At 38.0% G+C, this 16,409-nt stretch overlaps 1 protein-coding gene across 4 annotated transcripts in view; it reads right to left on the bottom strand.

The window, feature by feature from the left end:
- The window catches only part of rudhira (breast carcinoma-amplified sequence 3 protein rudhira), a 120,143-nt gene extending 107,493 nt beyond the window's left edge, over positions 1-12,650 (bottom strand). For 2 of the 4 annotated variants that reach the window (XM_089105435.1, XM_089105432.1), the window contains exons 1-2: positions 12,573-12,650; positions 3,478-3,662 (exon numbers count right to left, since the gene is read on the bottom strand). In XM_089105435.1, the coding sequence (XP_088961561.1) occupies positions 3,478-3,597 (120 nt within the window). In that variant the 5' untranslated portion in view covers positions 3,598-3,662; positions 12,573-12,650. Of the gene's footprint in view, positions 1-3,477; positions 3,677-7,369; positions 7,460-12,572 lie in introns of all 4 variants that reach the window. The other 2 variants (XM_089105433.1, XM_089105434.1) reach the window with 2 other exon arrangements.
- Positions 12,651-16,409: the final 3,759 nt, after the last annotated feature.

The following is a 16,409-nucleotide window of genomic DNA, read 5'->3' as shown; positions in this document are numbered from 1 at the left end:
TTTGTTGACAGCCAACCACTTAGTGACGAAGCTGTCCAGGTCAGTCGATGGAAAGACCACTTCTCAGGCCTCCTCAATGCCAAAACTGTAGAGCAGACAGACCAGGAACTCACCAGTCTAGCTGCCAGCACTCAAGAACTGCCGACAAATGACTCGGAAAGTCCTTTCGCGCCTGAAGAAATCCATTCAGCAGCAAAACGCTTGAAGAACAACAAAGCGGCAGGCATATTCGGGATATCCGCTGAGCTCTTGAAGTATGCCGGTCTGGCTATGCTACTTTGGATCTAGATTCTGCTCTCTGTAGTGTAGCGAAATGAATGGATTTCGAAGGATTGGCGAGCTGGCAAAATCCTGCCCCTCTGGAAGAGAAAGGGGAGCAAAAGAATCTGTTCTAACTACAGAGGCATAACGCTTCTTTCAGTGCCTGGAAAGCTATTTGCTATGATCCTGCTGGATAGATGCACAAATATTCTCTGAAGAAAGAGGAGAGTCCAGCAGGCTGGGTTTATGCCCGGGAGTTCCACTGTAGAACAGATCTTTACTATGCGCCAGCTAATTGAGAAGACAAACGAATTAGGGAGGAAAGCATGCCTATCCTTTGTTGACTTCAAGGCTGCGTTCGACTCGGTGGATTGTAATTCGCTCCGGCTGATACTTTGATCTACTGGAATGCCTGACAAATACTACAAGCTGTTTGAAAGCTCTACAAAGAGATGGAGAGCTGCATTCAAGTCAACGGCAAACGGAGCACGACATTGGGTATCAAAACCGATGTCCACCAATGGTGTGTCGCTGCCCCAGAATTTTTCAACTGCGTCACAGACTATGTCATGACACGAACTACAAATTGCCTGTCCCTTGATCTGCAGTTTGGAAATCGAGTTCTAACGGATACCGACTTCACAGATGATTTTACTCTCGTTGCTGACTCAATTGACCAATTGACTGACGCGCTGGAAGTTCTACAGGAAGAGGCAACAAAAGTGGGGTTGAAAATCAACTGGCTCAAAACTAAGATAATGGAAAATGAGCCGTCAAGCCCTGTCCCACCCCCGAGAACATAACTGTCTGCAGAGCTCCTGTTGAAGTTGTAAGAAACTTCACTTACCTCGGCTCCGTGTTGTCCAGTGAAAGCTCCATAGCTGATGAGGTACGCAATCGAACGTCAAAGGTCTCATATATCGTCCGAAGGCTCAATGATCTCTGGGGAACTCTGCACATATCTAGGTGCACAAAGATGCGAATTTATAACACATCCTTAAGCTCGGTCCTGCTCTGTGCAGCGGAAACATGGCCCCTTAAGTTGACAACCCCCAATAGAATAGACGTCTGCCAGACGAAACAGCTCCGTCTGATTGAAGGATTTTGGTGGGATGATTTTGTGAGCAACGCAAGGTTACTTACACTCACCTCCCAAGTGCCGTTCTCCATCCAGATAGCACAACGCAGTCTCAGATGGTTTGGACACCTCCTAAGTATGCCAATAACAACCCCAGCCAGAATAATTTATGATTTCAACCCAAAAGCTCATGGCTGGTACCGCCCGAGAGGCAGACTCTGGACCAGATGCAAGGATAGTCTCAATAAATTCCTGAAAATGGCCAACATTGCTGTCGACGAGGCCCCAATCTTAGCACCAAACCCGTCAGCCTGGAAGAGCAGAATTGTGACGTTCTCTATGCAACTACCAACGCAGCAGGAGCCCCAAGTCAAGTTGTTTATTGACTCTAAAGTGTGAAATTAGCAGCCAAGGTTAGTAATAGCCATGTTCCAGAAATAAATCTTACCCTTGGAGGATTCGTCCTTATGTCTATGCAGATATGACTATAAGACATTGCATTTGTATTAGATTTTAAAAACCTAACGATTTTTATTTCATTAAATGAACTGTTAGCAACCCTGACAAGCTAAATTCACTTTTTGAGTCAATATGAGCATAAAAAGAAACTTTTAATAAACAGGCCACAAACAAAGGCTAAATAAAACAATGTCAAGACATAAAACGAAAATTCTTAAGACTTAAATAGGGGGTTAAAAATATACAAAGAAAGTCATAAAAAAGAATCTGAGAGGAAAACAAAATGAGAAAACTATGATGATGAGTAGTTAATATTTTTTCTGTTTAAGTAGAAGATAAATTTAAAAGCACAGTAGTTTTTTGGATCACTCTTTTAGGGGCAAGTGTTCCCTCCTGTGTACAAGTATAGAATAGTATAATATAAAGTAAATCTGAAACGCAATAATAAACCCTCTATATGAACAAAGGGTAAACTGCATAATTTACAATTCTTAACCCACAGGCTGTGGGGGGATTGGTACGCATGAAGGCATAAATATTAGACCTTTTGACTATTTTGAGCAAATGTTTTTTTTCAAACATTTTGATCAGTATTGGGGAGGAGCATCTAAACAAATGGACAGTTTATATAAGTTACAACACTTCCTCCTGGGGCTATGGGGGTTATGACATCCCCAGGGGCATGATTACTTAACCTTTGGACTATTTGTAACAAATTGGCTATTTTAAAACATTGATCAGATACCTTTGAGGAGACGGCAGCCAAAAAGGGCATGCAAGGGGGACTGGTTGCCCTCTGATCACTTTTCAACATCTGCTGCAACATACTTGTTGACAATTAAAGGTTAAACGTTAAACAATTTCATTGAAAAACATCTAGAATGTCTTCTTGATGAGCAATGGTAGAAAATTTTGGTTATTTCATGAAGCAGCATACATAGCCACATACATTGCAGCATACCCTAGCAGCTAAGGTATACCTTAGCATTATACATATGGTAAAACTTTCCCTCCTCAAGTAGAATGAATACAAAGGGGTATGATCCTTATGAGAATAAGGCATGGTTTGAGATAAAAATTTTATGGAGGGGGGGGTACAAAGAGGGTTAAAAACCTGAAAAAGCGAATATTTAGGTAGTCATTTTTCCAAGAGAGAAATACATTAGACCAATCTTAAGATCCAGGTTGAGATAAATACTCAACTAAATATACTCAAGCATTTAACAAAAAAAAATTCCCCCAGGCCCTCAATTAGAGTCTCTGCACAGGTTTCCCACTCACCCTCACCTGGTGCAAATCTCAATTTTAAGCATTAAACCCCGATTATCAGCCACTACAATGAGGGGCTCTTAAATTGCATGCAAAATCAACTATGATACATTTTTATTTTATCAAAATTATAGAAGTGATACATTTTTTTAGCTATTCAGTACAAATTAAGCACAGGAAGCACATCAGATATGGAGAAAAACAAGAAAAAAAGAAGATTAGCAATTGCAAGTAGTCACAGTTGCAAGAAAGAGCTCCAGGGGCTGTAAAAACCTGCTCAAAATCAACTATGATACATTTTTATTTTAGCAAAGTATTGAAGTGAAACTATTCAGCACTTATTAAGCACAGAAAACACTTGAAATATGGAACCTATGACACCAAAAACAAGAAAGAAGAAGAAATCATACCTGTGGTACAACTTCATTAATTAGTCCAGCCATATTTTCCATAAACGTTTTCTCACAAGGAGGCTGAGGTTTGACAAGATTTCCGCATGACTTCCGGCCATGACGAGGAGAGTCTGACATTTTGTTGAAACGAATAATTTCAAGATCCCCTAGGCTTGAAGAGTTGCTAAGATTTTATATCCAGACTACAAAAAGAAACCTACAGATAAAAAAAAACAATACAATAGATTTTTATATCAAGGAGGCACACTTGTGCCTCTATAAAGAGGCGACCCACCACAATGTTAAGCGATTTCAGGTCCTAGAGGTCGCAGAGAGACGGCGGTAATCGCATTTTGTAGCCCAAGCTAAGAAACTTGCAAAATTTCATCCTCCTCCGACTTTATCTTCATGGGGTAAACTGGGCCGGAAGTTTGGACCCTCCCACCACAGCCCCCTTTAACGTTGTCCGATTGGGCTGAAATTTAGAGGTTAAGCTTTCCTAGGGCCCGGGAGCTTATCCTCGAAATTTCAGCTCAATCTGATACTCCTTCCCTGTTTTCAAAAAAACCAAATATAGCCACTTAAAATTCATCATCATCATCTCTTTTTTTTTCTTAGCCACGTCTACATGCCACAGTTGACAACGAATCTGGTTGAATGAGGACTCAGTCAAAGCAGAATTCGATCTGTTAGGGCCTTTTGATATTTTCAGACCGAAAAAATTACCCCCCGAATTTACATTTACGAAAAACCTTAGTTTTTTTCAAATAATACACATAAACAGGTTAGACATGCTTTGTTATGAAAATATCTGCCCGTCAATTTTCATAACAAAGCATGTCTAACCTGTTTATGTGTATTATTTGAAAAAAAAACTACGTTTTCTGAAGAGTTAAAGAGGCTGAGTTACAAGGTCAACCCTTAAAACGTACAGGGATTAGGAGGCACAGTTGGGGGGGCTGTTAAAGAGGCTGAGTCACAAGTTCGAACCTTAAAACGTACAGGGATTAGGAGGCACCCTGTACGACGTGATTTGAGTATTCAGGAATTAAAAGCCTTAGCACAAGAATGTTCAAGAGTGGGAGGTTTGTGGGGCGGCAGCCCCCCAACTTTAACTCCTGACACGATCAGCTAACAGTTAGTCAAGCAATAATAAGTAATAAACTGTACAAAAACGTGCAGAAATTATTTGAAAAAAACTACGTTTTCTAAAGAGTTAAAGAGGCTGAGTTACAAGGTCGAACCTTAAAACGTACAGGGATTAGGAGGCACAGCCGGGGGCTGCCGCCCCCCAAACCCAAACCCCAAACCCAGTACTCAAATTCTCTTGAAAGTTGTTTTTATATATGAAAGAATACTATAGGATGATCATTCCCCAAAAATTCCAAATTTGGCTCAAAATTTTAGAATAAACTGTCAGAAAAGCCTTGCTCAGACCAAGCATCCAGGGAGAGCAGACAAAGACTTTGTACATTAAAATAGAGGCAATTTTAGAGTTTCACCCCTCTTCTAAGAAAAAGTATTATTTAAAACTTGCCTTGTTTGAGGTTTGTTAAAAAATCAGCCAAGCATTAGAAGTCAAATCCTGACTTTTGACACTTTTACATTCAACATAAAGTTTCACATACACATTGAACAACATATATGTTGGACCTCCTTACAGAAGTCCTTTCCATTGACAACTGAATTCCAAAATTTTCCTGATTTTTGAAAAATACACAGTTACAGTATTTTCCCTGAACCAATAAAATAATATTTCATTTTCACTGTTCTTGGTACTTTAAGGGCTATACTAGAGCTAACAATGTTCTTTAAGAATAATACAAGGTTGATGATGCAGAGGCGGTTTTAGGGGGGAACAGAAGGGGCACTTGCCCAGGCACAGCAATTTTAGGAGTGCAAAATTTCAAATAAATTCATTTTGAAATTTCAAATTTATTAAAATGAAATAGAGGATACAGCCAGCAGTAAGTATACACAAATTGAATCCAGAATTTTCATTTTTCCCATATGTTCATTGGCACTCCCAACAAGAAGATTAATAATTTTATAGGTGCTAAAATAAGAAAATTTAAATTTAAATAAATGCAAAATTTTGTTAATAAATGAAAAATTGTTAACAAATGAAAATTTTGTTAAAATTTGGCCTGGAGTCAGGAGGGGGCAGAGTCACTAATCAAGATTTTGCCCAGGTGCAAGAGAGGCCAGAACCATCACTGCAATGATGCATTGTTGGAGAGTTAACAAACAGAACCAATTTGGTGAGCACTCAGCAATGCAGTGGAACAGTGAAAATGAACAACATAGCAAAAACACAAGTATATCTTTCCTGGAACATAGACACTGTTTCAGAAAGCCCACAAGGAGAACTTTAAGAGCTGTATATAGTGCTATGACTGGCATATTTCTTTTAAGTAGTGCTGAACAGCAACCGATGATTTACAACAGATTCAGTACCACCTTATCTTGCTGGAAATGGGATTTTAGGTAATCCATACAATGCTCAACCTTAACAAACAAAAACATTTGTCTTGTTGTATCTTTGATTTGTGGAAATTGTCATATGACTGTGCACTACCTTGAAAAAGAAATCAGGATTACAATTCAAATGAGCCTTGAATATTCACAGGAAAACTTTGCATGAGTTACATCTCTGTAAAAATGGATTCAAAAGAGATTGGAAGGATACCAATCCCTATTTCATGCCCTTCTTAGTTGCCCCTTCCCCTCAACCTCCAAAGACATCTGGCCAAAATTTTGAAATAACCATTTTGTTCAAAATAATCAAAACATCCAATAACCATGCTGTCAGCCACATGTAAAACTAAATATTACACTATGTTCATCTAGGTTGTCACAAGGGTGTATCTGTAATATCTTGGAAACATCTAAGGGTATTAAACTAAATCTTTTTTTTGGGGGGGGGGGGGTGTAAAACCAAATCAAGACAGCATGTACATCCAGGTTTTCAAAGGGGCATATCTGTAATATTTCAAAAAGAAATAAGGAAATTCAATTCAAACTTTAAGAGAATCTTGTAAGGAATTGCTAAAAGTATTAAATTGAGAATTTAAGAGCATGTTGTGGGTGATGCTAAACTGAATCAAAAGGCACAAAGGGTCTGTAGGTGGTCTAAAGAACATATCAGCAACATTTGTGTAACATCTAAGGATATCAAGCAAAAACTTTCAGTGAATGTTGAGGGGGTATTGAACTAAATCAGAAGACATTACAGACATGCAGGTTGTCAAAAGAGTGTATTTGCAACACCTCAAAAACAGCAAAAGGTATCAAGCTGAAACTTTTGAGGAATGCTTAGAAAGGTGTTAAACCCCACCAAAGGACAATATATGCCTCCAGGTTCTAAAAGATTATATCTTCAATATGTAAAGAACAGAAAAGGGTATTACCATAAATTACATTTGCCAGAAAGAAAGACCAATCCTTGGACACTACTTAAAGAAATTCTAATTAATCCTAAACTTTCAGCAAATGATTAGGGAGATGTTGAACTAAATCAAAAGCCACAGTATACACGTTAAGCTGGTCAAGAAAGTATATTTGCACTCTTAGGAATTGGTATGAGCATTAGGCACATGGGCACCCATATGGAGGGGGGGGTAGAGGGGGGCTGCAGCCCCCCCATGGGCTGAATGATGCTGCCTTATATTTTATATTTTGTTTTTCTATTATACAGCATTGGAAGGGCAGATTAGACCAGCTAAGCCCCCCCCTAAAATTCTGCTTATGGGCACCAATGATTAGGTGGAAACTTTCATGGAATGCTGAACCAAAGACACTATGAGCAACCAGATGCATCAAAACAGTATATCTACAAAAATGTAAGGTATGGGTAAAGGTATGAAGTTGAAAATTACAGGGAATCCTGAATGGGAATGTTGTTTATTACCTGAATTTGCACTTTAGAGTTAATTAAGGTCCATGCTGGATTGTTAGACTGAAATCCACTATATGGATGCAGGTTGTCAAAAGGGCATATCTGCAATATATCAGGAATTAGTCCAAGCATTAGAAAGAAACTTTCAGGAAGTATTGAACTAAATCAAAAGACACTATGTGCATCTAGGTTGTCAAAAAGGCATATTTGCAAAAATTTAAGGCAATGTTGTGCATTCGCTTAATTACAGTAATTTTACACTTCAGAACAAATTAAGGTCCATGCTGGAATATAGACTATTAGGCTAGAATTTTTAGACAATATAAAACTAAATCAAAAGTGACTATACAGAAAAGTGGTCAAAAGGCCATATCTCTAATATCTCAAGAATAGTTTAGCACATTAAGTTGAAACTTTCAGGGAATCTTGATCTAAATTCAAAAACCATTTTTTGCATCTAGGTAGACATAGGGGTATATCTACAATACCTCAAGTATATCTAAGGGTATTAATTAACTGCTTAAGGGATCAAGCAGGAACTTAGAGAGAACACTGGATGGAGAAATAAGTACATTTCAATTTTTACTCAGGGGGAATAAGAGGTGCTTATAAAGGACAATAGGTATTTGAAGAAAATTTTGGTTGTACTTATTTTTAATTTGAAATATTTTTTTTATGATGATCAGCTAAAAAATTTCTAGACCAGAAGATATCTCAATTAAAGATGCCCTAAAAACGAAACTGCATTCAGGTAATTCAGGACTGCACTATTTCAGGAGTGGTTGAGGTTATAAATCTGAAAGATTCAAGAAATATTGAGTGAAAGGTGTATCTGCAATATCAAAGGATTAATAAGCATTAATTTGAAATATTAAGTTTCAAATTAATATTATATTTTATATTATTATTTTAATAAGCATTAGGTTAAAACTTTTTTGCTTTAATTTTGATGAGGACTAGATATTGCTCAACCTTGCCCAGCATCCCTATCTTCCTCAACATATATTTTCCATAAGACACAGTCATGTGTAACAGCTCCAACAGGCTTTAATTTGTAATTCTTCTCATTAGACAGTTTTTTTAATGCCTTTTTAAACTTCTGGTTACTATGGGCCATGGTTGACTCTTCACTAGGTTGCAGATATTACTGCTGAGATTTTTGTTGGTCATTGTCCAGCATCCTTGAGGTCTTTGAGATTCAACAGTCCTTTGCTTCCTTCAACTTTGAACTCTGGAGCTATATTGGGTTTAGCAGGTGGTTCAAATTTTTTACACTTTAGTAAAAACAATTTCCACTGCTGAATCCAAACTTTCGTCTGCTATGACACTTGTAATGGTTGTTTTGATGTCTTAAAAAATTGGAGCTGGATATATATATATATATATATATATATATATATATATATATATATAGGGTAAGTTTGTTTCTATAGGGTAAGTTGGTAAGTAGGTTTATAGGGTAAGTTTGTTTCTAGCTAGTTGCATAAAGAAAGTATTGCTGGGGAAAAGTTGCTAGTCAACTAGTTCAAAAATAAATTGTTTTCTGGGGCAATGTTTGTTTCCAGCTAGTTGACAAAATTAAGTGTTGCTGGGGAGAAGTTATTAGTCAACTAGTTGGAAAATGAATTGTTTTCTGGGGCAATGTTTCTTTCCAGCTAGTTGGCAAAATTAAGTTTTGCTGGGGAGAAGTTATTAGCCAACTAGTTGGAAAAATTAAGTTTTGCTGGGGGAAAGTTATTAGTCAACTAGTTGGAAAAGGAAAGTTTTGATGGGGCAACATTTATTGTCAACTAGTTGGCAAATTTAAGTGTTGCTGGGGAAAAGCTATTAGTCAAATAGTTGGGAAAATTAATTAAAAATTCTAAAAATGAAACAGAAATATTCCTCCAGAAAAGAAACAAAGAAAGATAAATGAAGGAACATACACAATTTATGTCCAATAAATGCAAGATAGAAATAAACAAAACTTCAAATATGTATCTGTTTTCTTTAAACAGACAGGAGGAATAATCCTCCAAGCTATGACAAATTTAATCTCACTCTTGGGACCAGGTATAAGACTAATTATCCTTGGAATTAAAACAAAAAATCCCTGGCTTCAAAGCCCAATATATAACTCCAAATAAATCTCCCATTAAGAGGGAGACAGGGAGAGAAATGGAAATTGTAACACAATAGTAATAATTAAATTTGAAAGAACCCTATAATATTAACCATATTTTATGCTATTCATAATAAATTTTAACTAATATTAGTCGAATTGTTGGAAAATGAATTGTTTTCTGGGGCAATGTTTCTTTCCAGCTAGTTGAAAAAATTAAGTTTTGCTGGGGAGAAATTATTAGTCAACTAGTTGGAAAAGGTAAGTTTTTCTGGGGCAACCTTTATTGTATAGCTGGGGAAAGTGTTGCTGGGGAAAAGTTATTAGTCAACTAGTTGGCAAATTTAGATTTTTCCTATCTATACAGATGGGCCAAATTTTCCAACTAGATGACTAAAATGTTTATAATTACCTTAAATTACCTTAAATCGCACTTGCTAGCGATATGGACGAGTCCAGTGTACGCCAGTTAGTGATGATAGGGCCGCGGGACATCAGCTTCATCCCATTGCGTGAGCCATAGTTTGGTTTCCCATTCCTTCTTGAGATTGGCTTTGAAACTGTCAATGGATGGTGAACTCACTGTTGTTTTGCTCAGATTGGTACAGAGCCTTAGTATACAGTTGGAGAAGAAATTGTTCCTCTTCCTTTTATTAGCAAACGTACGAAAAAACATTGTTGAATGACCCCTGGTTGTTGACGACTTGGCAGGCTGAAAGAGGTCCGTGTTGTCAGACTTGAGCAGTTTGTAGGTCATTATCATATCACCTCTTTGCCGACGGTATGTCAGAGTTGGTAGCTTGAGGCTCTGCAGTTGTCATGCATACTCTTTGTCTCTGAGCCCCTTTACGCATTTTGACGCCCGTCTTTGGACAGACTCGAGAGCCATCTGGTCTGTTTTATTAAGTGGCGTGGTGACACACATTCCAAATTCTAATCTTGGTCTCACCAGGCTCTTGTAAAGTTTTGTGATTATTGCAGGGGATCTACTTGTCATTGTACGTTTGATGAGACCAAGAGTTTGGTTTGCCTTTGCTACTGCAGCTCGGGTGTGGCAGTTGAAATTAAGGTCTTCGTCTACAACGACCCCCAGATCTCTTTCAGAGGGGCTCTCAGAGAGTGGCTGTCTCACACCGGCATTTGCTGACATCGAGTATTGCCATCGTGGGTTATTTCTTCCAAAATGGAGAACCTTGCACTTTTCGACATTAAACTCGAGCCTCCATGTCTTCGCCCATTCGCCAAAGCTGTCAAGATCTGACTGTATTGAGGTCACACCTTGCTGAGTTCCGACAGGACCAATGAGCTTTAAGTCGTCGGCGTACAGGCTAAGCTTGCTTATAACGGTTCTTGGAGCGTCATTAATATATACATTGAAGAGTGTAGGTCCCAAAACTATTCCTTGAGGAACCCTGCTTAAGACCTCAGCTATTTTAGAGTAGTAAGCTCAGCCAGCTTCACCAAAAACTCTGACCTGCTGCTTCCTTCTCTTTAGGACAGACGTGATCCAGTCAACCACTCCCTCTTTAAGTCCAATTGTCTTCAGTTTCAAATGAAGCCTTCGATGGCAGACTTTATCGAAGGCTTTAGCAAAGTCTAGCAAGATCATATCCACTGGGAGACCTTGGTCGAGGAGCTCAGTTATGTAATTATACAAGTCAATCAGATTGGTTTCGACTGATCTGCCTGATCGGAAACCATGTTGTTGTTTCGATAGAAGGTTATTTGTGATCAAATGTCTAAGAACGGCAGTGTTGACAATACCTTCTAGGATTTTCCCAACAGCAGACATAATACTGATTGGCCGATAACTGCAAGCTTTGCTCTTGTCTCCTCCTTTATGTATTGGCGAGATATGGGCTACTTTCCAGTCCATTGGTATGACTTTAGTGTCAATAGATTTCTGGAAGAGTCTTGAGAGGGGTATTGCTAGTTGGGAATGAGCTTCCTTTAAGAGTCGTGGATGTATGCCATCAGGCCCAACAGACTTATTTGGATTAAGCTTTTTAAGCCGAGATTCGAGCTCAGCCTGATCCACTCTTATTGGTGATATTTGAGTGGTGATTTTGTAGCATGGTGGGGTTGGCAGGGGGGCTTTGTCTGTGGGTGTGAAGACTGATGTAAACTGGTGGTTCAAGGCATCAGCAATTTCTTGGGGGTCGTTTGACTGGGCTCCATTACAAACCAGCTCTAAAACCGTGTGTCTACCAGGCTTATGTGATGAGGCATAATTCCAGAACTTCTTGGGATTGGTTTTTGAGGTTGCTGCGATGGCCTCCTCGTATTTATCTATCAGTTCTCTGGACAGGGCTCGAACTTTGTTCCTTGCTGCTTTGAACTTTACCAGGTTGATTGGAGATTATAAGGAGATTGGATAATACCATTCTATATAAGCTTATAAACTAATTTTTTCCAATAGTCAAAGGGTGGAGTCCCTGATGTAAATGGGAGGTAAGTTTAAACTTTATCCCCACCCCCCTAATGTGCAAATATATAGCCTACTCTGAATTGGTAAATAGGGGTGAGGGTAAAATACACTTCCAACAAAAATGATTATTATATTTGGAGAGCATAATTAAGGCATTGACTTGTATATTCACTTTATTCATAAGTAAATAATATGATTTGGTAAAAATTTAACTATTTCTACTCTAATAGCCTAACAGGAATCACATTTTCAGAACTAGCCTAAAGCCTGAGAAAAACAAACTGATAAGCAAAAATTAAGGTAAATTGTTGTTAGGAGTCAAAATTTTAATAGGTATAGACCTGTCATGTAGGCAGACTTCAGGACCCTCTAGAAGGAGGAGTAGAGGTAGGTATTTCAAAATAGCCTACCTTCCCAGGACATACCTTAGACCCATCCCTGAAAATTTCATTTTCCTAACCTAACCCCTTTCCAAGATAACCAAAAGTATCTAAAGTATAATTTTACCATTGAAAATTAATGTCATAGCTAAGAGACATAGCCTAACATAGGCTAGGCCTAACACAAAATGAACATTAAAGAGCCAACGTACACATGGGAAAAGATATAAGATCTAACAAAATTTCTAGCCAAATCTTTAGTCTCCACAACATACAAAATTTTATACAATTGCGTCAGATACTCACTTCTGATGGTTTTACATTAAATTTAATATTGTTATTGTTTATAATTTGTGTTGTTTCAAATTCCTCCATTTCAACAAATTATGAGGTTAAAATAATAGATTTTTAACTTATGATAGCTTATATGTAGATTAATCCTATGTAATTTTAGCTATATATAAAACAAAATCAATAGAGTGTAATGTTTTACTTTGTATCTTTTACCGATATTTTTGTATTTCTTAATTTGTAAGAATTCGAATGTTGCCGTAACGCAAGCAGGATTGAAACGAACGACAAACGAAATGTATGCGATATAGACGTCCAGCTGAAATAGTTTTATGGTAATGCCTGTGCAAGTATATCCTAAGTTTCTCAGGCTTCTAGCATGCGTGAACGTTATCGTATATAGCCGACGGACGCCAGAATACCCGACACTTTTTTAATATTAATTTAAAAACTTTTTCCAGAAAATAAGTTTTTCAAAGAAAAGTAGAGAGTAAAGAACTATAAAAGTATAGATGAACTATAAAAAGTAAAGAACTCCATTAAAAAAAAATGAGCAAAAATAAAATCAAATAATCTACCAAGCGTGAAACTACCACAAATCAGCATCGATAAATAAATAAAACCCAAAACGAACAGATATTACAATAATTAATTGATTCAAACTCAAAAGGAGCAGAAATTAACATAAGTGGGTGCAAAATTCTTATGCCTTCCCAAGGCCAGAACAAAATTTGCACTTTAATGAAAAAATATAATTTTTTTACTTTTATAACTTTAATAAATCAAATAATATTAACATTTTGATTACTAAGTATCAGTATATGTATATTAAAGTGACAATGCACATTCAATTGTATTTTTTCCGTAAAGTGCATATTCTTGTTCTGGCCTTGGGAAGCCATAGGGGTTTGTTTTATATTAATATAGTCTTTTCAGGGAAAAATAAAATAATACTTTAAATCTTTTCGTTTTTTAAGACTATAGTTTGGCTTGCTATTTGTATGCGGGAGAAAACTTTTCAGCAATTTTTAACAACATACACCCTTTTAAAAATCTGGACACAAATAGTACTGTTTAATTTAGTTTTATACCTCCTCTAGTTGACCTGAAATGGAAAACTTGATAACATTCGCAAAAAAATATGTTTGCTTTCTTTGATAGCTTGGATGCACTTACGCTATTTTGATTTGGTTTAATTTTATGAGCAGAAATGGGAGGGTTGGCGTGGGAGGGTGGGAGTGAAGGGGGATTGGTTGCACTCAAATCACTTTGACTATTAAAAAGGGCAGCAGCCATTTCTATTTGCAATCGAATGAGCCCTTTTCGAAGTTCCCACGAGAACTCCTTCGATACGAAGTGCACTGGTCTAAACAACAACAACAACGAAAAATAATACATTATACAAACTTCATTCTTTACTATAGAAATGTCAAGCCCTCCAATCACTTTCGACTATTAAAAAGGGCACTGGGCCTTTCGATTTCCAATCGAGTGAGCCCTTTTGGAAACGACAACGCTTTCTATAAACACTTTATATGCCCCCAGGGCATAAATTACAACCCTTACCCTAAGGTCTGTTAGGGTGGTTGTCATCCTCTCAGACCCAATTTCCAGAACTTTCAACTACGTTAAACAACATGGCTATCTCAAAATTTTGATTGGATGTGTTTGGGGAAACGGTGGGCGTGAGAGGGGTGTTAGTCACCTTCCAATCACTTTCAACTATTGAAAAGGGAAAAGCCACTCCAATTTCCAATTGAATGAGCGCTTTTCAAACTTTCTACGACAAATTCTTCGATACGAAGTGTCCTGCTCTAAAAGAAAAAATAAATAAATAATACATTGTGCCAACATCGTTCTCATATGCCCCAGGGCATAACTTAAAACCCTTGCCCTGAGGGTTGCGGGGGAGTGTCCTCCTCTTTACTTAGTCCTCGTTTCTTGTCTCGTTCTCAAGTGTCCCCGTTCTTTACTTAGGCAGCGCGATCCCGCTGCCTAGGATTTATACAACAACGTTCTATATAAACCTCATATGCCCCAAGGGCATAACCTACAACCCTTGCACTGAGGGCTCTGAGGGGGTTATCATCCTAAAAGACCTAATTTCCAGAACGTTCAACTACGTTGAACAAAATGGATATCTCAAAATTCTGATTGGATGTGTTTTGGAAAATGGTGTGCGTGAGAGGGGCGTTAGTCGCTGTCTAATCACTTTCACCAGTAAAAAAAGTCACTAGCCCTTTTAATGTCTAATTGAATGAGCCCTTTTTGTAGTTCCTACGACGAAAATTTCAATAAAAGCTTTATGTGCCCCAGGGCATAACTTTCTATTCTTTCCCTGAAAGTTCTGGGGGGAGGGGTTGTCCCCCTCAGCAAGTCGATTTCCAAAACTTTCAACAACGTTGAGTAAAATACCTTTCTGAAATAGTGTAGTGAATGTGTTCGGGTACAGCTTGGCCGTGAGAGGGGGGTTAGTTGCCCTCAAATAAATATCGATTATTATAAAAGGCACTAGTCCTTTGAATTAAAAATCAAAAGAGCCTCTTTTCAATTTTGTACGACAACGATTTCAATAAAATCCTTATATGCTCCCAGGGCATAACTTATAATCCTTGCCCTGAGGGTAGTGGGGGAGTATCCTCCTCAACAATATATTTTCTATCTGAAAATCAACTATGCTGAACAAAATGGCTATCTCAAAATTTTTATTGAGTGTGTTTGGGGGAATGATGGGTGTGGGGGGGACTAGTTACCCTCCAATCACTTTCGACTATTAAAAAGGGGACTAGACCTTTGAACTTCCAAACGAATGAGCTTTTTTGAAGTTTCTACGACAACACCTTCTTAAAAAACCTTATATGCCCCCAGGGCATAACTTAAAACCCTTGCCCTGAGGGCTGTGAGGGAGTCTCCTCCTCAAAAACATATTTTCTATCTGGAAATAAACTACGCTGAACAAAATGGCTATCTCGAAATTTTGATTGGATGTGTTTTGGGAAATGATGGGCGTGGAGGGGGGGGCTAGTTGCCCTCCAATCACTTTTGACTATTAAAAAGGGCACTAGCCCTTTGAATTTCCAATCGAATGAGCCTGTTTTGAAGTCTCTATGAGAATGGCTTCAATAAAAACCATATATGTTCCAGGGCATAACTTAAAAGCCTTGTCCCGAGGGTTACGGGGGATTTTCTTTCCCAAAAGTATATTTTTTATCGGGAAATCAAGTACACTGAACAAAATATCTATATAAGAAGTTTTATTGGATGTGTTTTGGGGATTGATGGGCGTGGGGGGGGGGGGGGCTAGTTACACTCCAATCACTTTCGACTATTAAAAAGGGCACTAGCCCTTTGAATTTCCAATCGAATGAGCCTGTTTTAAAGTTTCTACGACAACGCCTTCTATGTAAACTTTTATATGTCCCCAGGGCATAACTTAAAACCCTTGCCCTGAGGGTTTTGGGGGAGTGTCCTCCTCAAAAACATTTTCTATCAGGAAATAAACTACGTTGAACAAAATGACTATCTCAAAATTTTGATTGGATGTGTTTGGGGAATGATGGGCGTGGGGGGAGGCTAGTTACCCTCCAATCACTTTCTACTATTAAAAAGGGCACTAGAACTCTCAATTTCCAATCGAATGAGCTCCCTTTGAAGTTTTTACACGACCCCTTCCATATGAAGTGCCCAGCTCTAAAGGAAAAAAATAATAAATAGTACATTGTGCCAAAATCGTTCTTATATGCCCTCAGGGCATAACTTAAAATCCTTGCCCCGAGGGTTGTGGGGGAATGTCCTCCTAAAAATCACATTTTCTATCTAGAAATCAACTACGCTGAACAAAATGGCTATCTC

The sequence above is a fragment of the Artemia sp. Qi Xiang Cuo genome, chromosome 19 (genome assembly GCF_049724085.1).
Source record: "Artemia sp. Qi Xiang Cuo chromosome 19, ASM4972408v1, whole genome shotgun sequence".
Classification (NCBI taxonomy): domain Eukaryota; kingdom Metazoa; phylum Arthropoda; class Branchiopoda; order Anostraca; family Artemiidae; genus Artemia; species Artemia sp. Qi Xiang Cuo.
Note: the sequence above shows the minus strand (reverse complement) of the source record. Positions and strands in the feature narration are given on the sequence as shown.